Source organism: Cololabis saira, chromosome 15, assembly GCF_033807715.1.
Source record: "Cololabis saira isolate AMF1-May2022 chromosome 15, fColSai1.1, whole genome shotgun sequence".
Lineage (NCBI taxonomy): Eukaryota > Metazoa > Chordata > Actinopteri > Beloniformes > Belonidae > Cololabis > Cololabis saira.
This window is the reverse complement of record NC_084601.1, coordinates 45,115,459-45,125,300: the sequence shown is the minus strand read 5'-3', so window position 1 is coordinate 45,125,300 and position 9,842 is coordinate 45,115,459. Positions and strand designations below refer to the sequence as shown.

Below are 9,842 nucleotides of genomic sequence, written 5' to 3'. Positions count from 1 at the left end.
GTTAGTTTGGTACGTTAGTTTGGTACGTTAGTTTGGTACGTTAGTTTGGTACGTTAGTTTGGAACGTTAGTTTGGAACGTTAGTTTGGTACGTTAGTTTGGAACGTTAGTTTGGTACGTTAGTTTGGTACGTTAGTTTGGAACGTTAGTTTGGAACGTTAGTTTGGAACGTTAGTTTGGAACGTTAGTTTGGTACGTTAGTTTGGAACGTTAGTTTGGAACGTTAGTTTGGAACGTTAGTTTGGAACGTTAGTTTGGTACGTTAGTTTGGTACGTTAGTTTGGAACGTTAGTTTGGAACGTTAGTTTGATACGTTAGTTTGATACGTTAGTTTGGAACGTTAGTTTGGAACGTTAGTTTGGTACGTTAGTTTGGTACGTTAGTTTGGTACGTTAGTTTGATACGTTAGTTTGGTACGTTAGTTTGGTACGTTAGTTTGGTACGTTAGTTTGGTACGTTAGTTTGGAACGTTAGTTTGGAACGTTAGTTTGGAACGTTAGTTTGGTACGTTAGTTTGGAACGTTAGTTTGGAACGTTAGTTTGGAACGTTAGTTTGGAACGTTAGTTTGGTACGTTAGTTTGGAACGTTAGTTTGGTACGTTAGTTTGGAACGTTAGTTTGGTACGTTAGTTTGGTACGTTAGTTTGGTACGTTAGTTTGGAACGTTAGTTTGGGACGTTAATTTGGTACGTTAGTTTGGAACGTTAGTTTGGTACGTTAGTTTGGAACGTTAGTTTGGAACGTTAGTTTGGAACGTTAGTTGGTACGTTAGTTTGGTACGTTACTTTGGAACGTTAGTTTGGTACGTTAGTTTGGAACGTTAGTTTGGAACGTTAGTTTGGTACGTTAGTTTGTTACGTTAGTTTGGAACGTTAGTTTGGTACGTTAGTTTGGTACGTTAGTTTGGTACGTTAGTTTGGAACGTTAGTTTGGTACGTTAGTTTGGAACGTTAGTTTGGTACGTTAGTTTGGTACGTTAGTTTGGTACGTTAGTTTGGTACGTTAGTTTGGTACGTTAGTTTGGTACGTTACTTTGGAACGTTAGTTTGGTACGTTAGTTTGGAACGTTAGTTTGGTACGTTAGTTTGGTACGTTAGTTTGGAACGTTAGTTTGGTACGTTAGTTTGGAACGTTAGTTGGTACGTTAGTTTGGTACGTTAGTTGGTACGTTAGTTTGGTACGTTACTTTGGAACGTTAGTTTGGTACGTTAGTTTGGTACGTTAGTTTGGTACGTTAGTTTGGTACGTTACTTTGGAACGTTAGTTTGGTACGTTAGTTTGGAACGTTAGTTGGTACGTTAGTTTGGTACGTTAGTTGGTACGTTAGTTTGGTACGTTACTTTGGAACGTTAGTTTGGTACGTTAGTTTGGTACGTTAGTTTGGTACGTTAGTTTGGTACGTTACTTTGGAACGTTACTTTGGAACGTTAGTTTGGTACGTTAGTTTGGAACGTTAGTTTGGTACGTTAGTTTGGAACGTTAGTTGGTACGTTAGTTTGGTACGTTAGTTGGTACGTTAGTTTGGTACGTTACTTTGGAACGTTAGTTGGGAACGTTAGTTTGGTACGTTACTTTGGAACGTTAGTTTGGTACGTTAGTTTGGTACGTTCAGTCGTACGTTAGTTTGGTACGTTCAGTCGTACGTTAGTTTGGTACGTTGGTTTGGAACGTTGGTTTGGAACGTTAGTTTGTTACGTTAGTTTGGAACGTTAGTTTGGTACGTTAGTTTGGTACGTTAGTTTGGTACGTTAGTTGGTACGTTAGTTTGGTACGTTACTTTGGAACGTTAGTTTGGTACGTTAGTTTGGTACGTTAGTTTGGTACGTTAGTTTGGTACGTTACTTTGGAACGTTACTTTGGAACGTTAGTTTGGTACGTTAGTTTGGAACGTTAGTTTGGTACGTTAGTTTGGTACGTTAGTTGGTACGTTAGTTTGGTACGTTACTTTGGAACGTTAGTTGGTACGTTAGTTTGGTACGTTACTTTGGAACGTTAGTTTGGTACGTTAGTTTGGTACGTTAGTTTGGTACGTTCAGTCGTACGTTAGTTTGGTACGTTCAGTCGTACGTTAGTTTGGTACGTTGGTTTGGAACGTTGGTTTGGAACGTTTGTTTGGAACGTTAGTTTGGAACGTTAGTTTGGTACGTTAGTTTGGAACGTTAGTTTGGTACGTTAGTTTGGAACGTTAGTTTGGTACGTTAGTTTGGAACGTTAGTTTGGTACGTTAGTTTGGAACGTTAGTTTGGGACGTTAATTTGGTACGTTAGTTTGGAACGTTAGTTTGGTACGTTAGTTTGGAACGTTAGTTTGGAACGTTAGTTTGGAACGTTAGTTGGTACTGTGACGACCCACCCTGTCTTAACAGGGTGTTCTGTTCATGTGCAGGAGGAGGGGACCAGCCTGCATGGGTGTGCCTAGAGGAGGAGGCACACCTGACTCCAATCAGGCCCAATATTTAAGCAGGCTGGTCAGGGCCATTTGGCCTCTCTCCCCTGCTCAGTAAGCATGGTTTTCTTTTGGTTGTTTTGAGTTTGTTTGTCTTTAGTTTTCTGCACTTGCACATACACTACACTTACACACATCCACACCTGCCATACACCACTGATCAAACTGATGACTCACACCTCACCTTACCTGTTTGATTGATTTAATTATAAATAAATACATTGTTTTGAACAGTTATCTCTGTGTGTGGTCTCCCATTTTTGTCATGACGAAGTCAGTTCATGACAAGATGGGGGCTCGTCACTTTAGTTAAGTTTACTGGTAGATTTGGGTTGTTACTTGCTTGTTTTTCTATCAATTGTTTGGTAAACTTAAGCTTTGTTTGTGTTCTGTGGAACAGACTGGTTTGGGAGACACACATAGGTTTTGTATGTATGGGAGGGGGGAGAGCATTAGGAACTCATTCTTTCACTGCAGGTTTATAAAGTTTATAAAGTGCTTTAGTCCTTGGGGCTCCAACTCCCGGTAGCTTTTAACAGTGGGTCTCCATATGGGACCTGCCGTCTTTTTTTTTGTCTGGTTTAGATTGCATTCCACGAAAGCTGGAGTGTGGTGGTACCACTGAGAGGCCCTTGTTGGAGGGGGGGACTCGGGAGGGCCACTGAAGACTAGGGTTGAGCCAGTCAGTCAGGTTTTGCGTAGGCAGGTTACATAGGGGAGTTGGGCCCTGGGGTCTTTTGCTACTTGTTAGTTTAAACCGTTGCAGTGGGTTTTTTTTTTAATTTTATTTAAAAAAAAAAAAAAAAATGAGTTCTGTGGAGGACTTTCTGCAGGATCCATCTGTGAATAGACTGGACAGATGCACAAAAGACCAGCTGGTACAAATAGCAGAGCACTACAAAATTGCTGTCCATTCAAAACTGTCAAAGGTTAGGGTGAAGATTTTTCTGATCGACAGTTTGGTGACAAAGGGTGTGTTGTCAGAGGAGGTGGTCCCAGAGGATGATGAGAACCCAAGTGCTGGTGGAACTTTTTCATTTTCTTCGAGCCAATTAACCTTTGAACAACAAAAGGAATTGCTTAAAATTAAACTTGAACATGAGAAAGAAATGGAACATATAAAACAAAGGACTGAGTTAAAAAAATTGGAATTGGAGCATGATAAGTTCCAGTTGAGTGTTCATGAAGCAAAACAGTTTAATGTTGGTTCTAATCTGCAATTACTCCCCAAGTTTACAGAGAAAGATCCAGATTTGTTCTTTGCCCTGTTTGAGCGAGTGGCAGACGCCAGAGGTTGGTCAGATGGTGAGCGCACCCTACTGCTCCAATGTGTCCTTACAGGTAAGGCCCAGGAGGCCTATGCTTCCTTATCAGTGATTGATAGTCAGAAATATGGGGTTGTTAAGGAGGCAGTGCTACGTGCGTATGAGTTGGTACCCGAAGCCTACAGACAACGTTTTAGGACTTGGAGGAAAGAGGAACATCAAACGTATGTGGAATTTGGGAGGGATATGTTGGTCCAGTTTAACCGATGGTGTGTAGCATCAGAGGTTAAAACCTTTAATGGGCTTTGTGATTTAATGACTCTGGAACAATTCAAAAACTGTGTGCCCGTTGATATTGCCACTTATATAACTGAGAGGAAAGTGAAGACCCCCCAAGAAGCGGCAATCTTGGCTGACGAGTACTGTCTAACACACAAAAGTGTATTTGGTGACTACACGCTTCAAACTGGTGGGTCCATTCGTACAGGAAAGCAGGGGGATTCAGGGGTTCTAAATTCGGAGCATGGTTCCGGGAAACGGAGTGACCCTAATGTTTGTCATTTTTGCCATAAAACTGGACACTGGAAAAATTCTTGTTTTTCTCTTAAAGCTAAAGAGACGACATTGAGTGGTGCACAAATCAAACCGTCCGCGTTGGCTGCACCTGTAGTCCCCTCACCTCAGCTAATTGTTAAAATGGAAGGTGTTCCTGACATGTTTTCTGCTGGGGCTGACCCTAAGGCTGGGTATTCAGCATTCGTTTCAGAGGGCTTTGTTTCACTGTCTGGTGGAAAGGCAATTAAGGTTAACATCTTGAGGGATACGGGTGCGTTACATACTTATGTCCGTCGCAACATAGTTCCATTCTCCTCCACGTCAGACACGGGCGATTTCAGTTTGATGCGAGGTATGGGTATGCAGTTAATTCCGGTGCCCCTACATAGAATGAGCATTGTCTGTGGGTTGGTTAGTGGAGAGGTGGTGGTGGGAGTGCGGCCTGAGTTACCAGTGGAAGGGGTTGATGTAATACTTGGAAATGATTTGGCGGGGGATAAAGTGTGGGCTGAGGCTATAGCTCCAAATGTGGTTACCCAGGTCCCAGTCTCATCTTACCCAAGTAAACAAGAGGGAAAAACAGAGGTTTTGCCGGCATGCGCAGTAACCCATGCTAAGAAGAAGAAAGTGAAAGGTCTGGGTAAAGAAATCACCCTCCTCATGCAGACCCTCAACACACTGAGCACCCCCGAGGAAAAGCTTGGAGGCCTTTGCACGATGTACGCCGAACTGTTGGAAGAGAACCGTAACACTCAGAAGCAGATGAAGGTGCTGCAGAACCAGCTGGTCCAGGAGAAAGACAACCTGAGGAACGAGCACAGCAAGGCCATCCTGGCCCGCAGCAAGCTGGAAAGCCTCTGCACGGAGCTGCAAAGACACAACCGGACACTCAATGAGGAAGGAATCCAAAGAACGCGGCTGGAGGAGGAGAAGAGGAAGGAGGTGACTTCTCATTTCCAGGTGACGCTGAACGACATCCAGACTCAGATGGAGCAGCACGACGAGAGAAACGCCAGCCTTCGACAAGAGAACGCAGACCTGGCAGAAAAACTCAAGAAACTCTACGAACAGTACAAACTGCGCGAGGAGCACATCGACAAAGTGGTGAAGCACAAAGACCTGCAGCAACAGCTGGTGGATGCAAAGCTGCATCAGGCACAGGAGCTGCTGAAGGAGTCGGAGGAGCGGCACGAGAGAGAGAAAGACTTTCTGCTAAAGGAAGCCGTAGAGTCTCAAGTGATGTGTGAGCTGAAGTTACAGAGTACCTGTTGGTCTCCTCTCTTAAGGGGGGAGGTGTGACGACCCACCCTGTCTTAACAGGGTGTTCTGTTCATGTGCAGGAGGAGGGGACCAGCCTGCATGGGTGTGCCTAGAGGAGGAGGCACACCTGACTCCAATCAGGCCCAATATTTAAGCAGGCTGGTCAGGGCCATTTGGCCTCTCTCCCCTGCTCAGTAAGCATGGTTTTCTTTTGGTTGTTTTGAGTTTGTTTGTCTTTAGTTTTCTGCACTTGCACATACACTACACTTACACACATCCACACCTGCCATACACCACTGATCAAACTGATGACTCACACCTCACCTTACCTGTTTGATTGATTTAATTATAAATAAATACATTGTTTTGAACAGTTATCTCTGTGTGTGGTCTCCCATTTTTGTCATGACGAAGTCAGTTCATGACAGTACGTTAGTTTGGTACGTTACTTTGGAACGTTAGTTTGGTACGTTAGTTTGGAACGTTAGTTTGGAACGTTAGTTTGGTACGTTAGTTTGTTACGTTAGTTTGGAACGTTAGTTTGGTACGTTAGTTTGGTACGTTAGTTTGGTACGTTAGTTTGGTACGTTAGTTTGGAACGTTAGTTTGGTACGTTAGTTTGGTACGTTAGTTTGGTACGTTAGTTTGGAACGTTAGTTTGGTACGTTAGTTTGGAACGTTAGTTTGGTACGTTAGTTTGGTACGTTAGTTTGGTACGTTAGTTTGGTACGTTACTTTGGAACGTTAGTTTGGTACGTTAGTTTGGTACGTTAGTTGGTACGTTAGTTTGGTACGTTACTTTGGAACGTTAGTTTGGTACGTTAGTTTGGTACGTTAGTTTGGTACGTTACTTTGGAACGTTACTTTGGAACGTTAGTTTGGTACGTTAGTTTGGAACGTTAGTTTGGTACGTTAGTTTGGAACGTTAGTTGGTACGTTAGTTTGGTACGTTAGTTGGTACGTTAGTTTGGTACGTTACTTTGGAACGTTAGTTGGGAACGTTAGTTTGGAACGTTAGTTGGGAACGTTAGTTTGTTACGTTAGTTTGGTACGTTAGTTTGGTACGTTAGTTTGTTACGTTAGTTTGGAACGTTAGTTTGGTACGTTAGTTTGTTACGTTAGTTTGGTACGTTAGTTTGGAACGTTAGTTTGGTACGTTAGTTTGGTACGTTAGTTTGGTACGTTAGTTTGGTACGTTAGTTTGGAACGTTAGTTTGGAACGTTAGTTTGGAACGTTAGCTTGGTACGTTAGTTTGGTACGTTAGTTTGGAACGTTAGTTTGGAACGTTAGTTTGGTACGTTAGTTTGGAACGTTAGTTTGGTACGTTAGTTTGGAACGTTAGTTTGGAACGTTAGTTTGGAACGTTAGTTTGGAACGTTAGTTTGGTACGTTAGTTTGGTACGTTAGTTTGGAACGTTAGTTTGGAACGTTAGTTTGGTACGTTAGTTTGGTACGTTAGTTTGGTACGTTAGTTTGGTACGTTAGTTCGGTACGTTAGTTCGGTACGTTAGTTCGGAACGTTAGTTCGGTACGTTAGTTTGGTACGTTAGTTTGGAACGTTAGTTTGGAACGTTAGGGCGTGACCTTTAACCTCTGACCTCTCGTTCCAGCCACCGTCTACGGCCAGGGCGTGTACTTTGCCGTGAACTCGGCCCTGTCGGTCCAGGATCAATACTCGCCCCCGAACGCGGACGGGTACAAGTTCGTGCTGGTGTCGAAGGTTCTGACGGGCGACTTCACCCGGGGCGACCACGGCATGAAGACGGCGCCGCTGAAGGAGACGGGCGCCGTGCCGCTGCGCTACGACAGCGTGACCGACGACATCACCAAACCCTCCATGTTCGTCATCTTCAACGACACGCAGGCCTTTCCAGAATACCTGATCACCTGCCAACGGGTGCACCGCTGATCAATGATCACCTGATCAGCTGCCAGAGGGTTCACCGCTGATCAATCATCAATAATCAATGATCAATGATCACCTGATCACCTGCCAGCGGGTTCACCGCTGCACTGCAAAAGCTCAAAATCTTACCAGGAATATTTGTCTTATTTCTAGTTAAAGGAGCTTGAGTCAGGATTGAGGCAGGATTTATGAAAATAATCCATATACGTTTTAATTTTTCTAGTAATAATGTCAGATGAAGCGTTTCAAACCAAAAAGAACAAGCCCTCTAGCGTATCTTGTGCGTTCTCCCGTTCTCCCGTGCCGGCTTCACTGTTGGCTGCAGTACCCCCGACGGCCGTCGTGGTGAAGGGTGGCGCTAGACCAGGGGTCGGCAACCCGCGGCTCTACAGCCGCATGTGGCTCTTTAGCGCCGCCCTAGTGGCTCCTGGAGCTTTTTAGAAAATGTTTGACCTTTTTTTTTTTCTTTTTTTTCCTCTTTATTTTCTATTTTTTTCCTCTTTTTTTCCTTTTTTCTTCTTTTTTCTTCTTTTTTCCTTTCCTTTTTAATCTCAACATTTCGACTTTTTTCTCGAAATTTTGACTTTTTTCTCGACATTTCGACTTTTTTCTCGACATTTCGACTTTTTTCTCAAAATTGTACTTCAACATTAATTTCGACATTTTTACTTTTTTCTCGACATTTTGACTTTTTTCTCGACATTTTGACTTTTTTCTCAACATTTCGCCTTTCACCATTTGCCTTCATTCTAATTCTGATACAAGACTTTTCATTTTTTGCGGCTCCAGACATATTAGTTTTTTGTGTTTTTGGTCCAATAAGGATCTAAAACATTTTGGGTATCCGACCGCTGATTTAGAGAGTCTCATTTCTTAAGAGGAGCCTCATGCTCCTTTAAATTGTCTAATTTTTTCCATCGGCCGCTCTAAGCGTCGTTTAAAGACAGAGTTTCTGAGCATAAGTTTGCTATTAGAAAAGCTAATTACTTCTGCAGAGAGAAACCTTTTACATTTACCAATGAAAGCCCCTGTCTATCTGTCTGTCTGTCTGTCCAGGTTTAAATGAGGATATTGATTTCAGTCCTTTTTTGTAACTTTTTTCATTACAGATCGTGTTCTTTCTTCTCCTATTTCCAGTATTTAATTGTTCAACAATTGGTGGAGCCATTTATTGGTCATGATCTGTTATTTCTCTTGTTTCCATGTGTCCTCCACCTGCCCAGGTGAGTGTTCCACCTGAGGAAGCTGTGGCTGAAACGCGTGGCTGTAACTGTAATCTGTAATCTGTAATCTGTAACTGTAATCTGTAATCTGTAGCTGGAACATCTTCCACATGAAATAACCATTTCAAATAAAGACTTTTTATATTTGAAGAAGAGTGCCTTTGATTTTTCTTCTTTAAAAAAAATCTCATTACACTTAAAACAAGAGTCATTACCAGAAAAATAACTTATTTGAATTTTCACTTGAAATAAGTAGAAAAATCTGCCAGTGGAACAAGATTTATCTTCTTATTACAAGCAAAACAATCTTGTTCCACTGGCAGATTTTTCTACTTATTTTAAGTGAAAATCTACTTGAAACAGGTGGAAATTGTTGTTTTTTCCAGTGATGAGTCTTGTTTTAAGAGGAATGAGATTTATTTTACTAAAATGAGACATTTTAACTCGAAATAAAACAAATATTCTTGTTAAGATTTGGAGTTTTTGCAGTGCACCTGGTCACCTGATCAATAATCACCTGATCAATGATCAATAATCACCTGATCACCTGATCAATAATCCCCTGATCACCTGATCAATAATCCCCTGATCACCTGCCAGCGCTGACGAGGACGTGGACGTTTCTGGACTCATTTTATTGTTTCAAACCTTCATGTTGAGCTACGAGCTCGTCCGTCTCATTTCTGACGAATGTGATCAATTAAAACCTTTTAAACAAATAAATTAATGAATGTGATCAATTAAAACCTTTTAAACAAACACATGAACTGAATGTGATCAATTAAAACCTTTTAAACAAACATGGACCTGATTATTGGATTATTGATTATTGGACTTGGTCGTCGTGACGTCGTCGTTGGCGGAGCCGCCATGTTGGAAGCTACTTAGCTTTTTATTTATTTTAAATATATATATATTTTTATTTTTTTATTTTTTTTACACTATATTTATTAAAATGTTTTCAATTATTACAACCATACAGTTAAATCTGTTCAAAAATAGAAAAAAACTAAGAAAACACACAAACATAGCAGACATAAAGATAAAACCAACCAGAACGGTTCGTACATTTTCATCAACAGAATCGTCCAGTTCAGGATTCATTTCTGCTCATAAACGCAGGAACTAAACGCAGGAACTAAACGCAGGAACTAAACGCAGGAACTGGCCCAGAAGTCATCAGGTTTC

General features: G+C 41.8%; 1 protein-coding gene across 1 annotated transcript; it reads left to right on the top strand.

Annotated features, from left to right (window-relative positions):
• Nucleotides 1–4,783: 4,783 nt before the first annotated feature.
• On the top strand, nt 4,784–5,848 carry LOC133461388 (alpha-taxilin-like). The gene has a single exon (XM_061742275.1). The coding sequence runs from the start codon at nt 4,925–4,927 to the stop codon at nt 5,561–5,563; it is 639 nt and encodes a 212-aa protein (XP_061598259.1). The 5' UTR covers nt 4,784–4,924; the 3' UTR covers nt 5,564–5,848.
• Nucleotides 5,849–9,842: the final 3,994 nt, after the last annotated feature.

Bases quoted from the DNA above. Each gene is read 5' to 3' on its own strand.
- LOC133461388 (XM_061742275.1), top strand. From the start codon at position 4,925: ATGCAGACCCTCAACACACTGAGCACCCCCGAGGAAAAGCTTGGAGGC.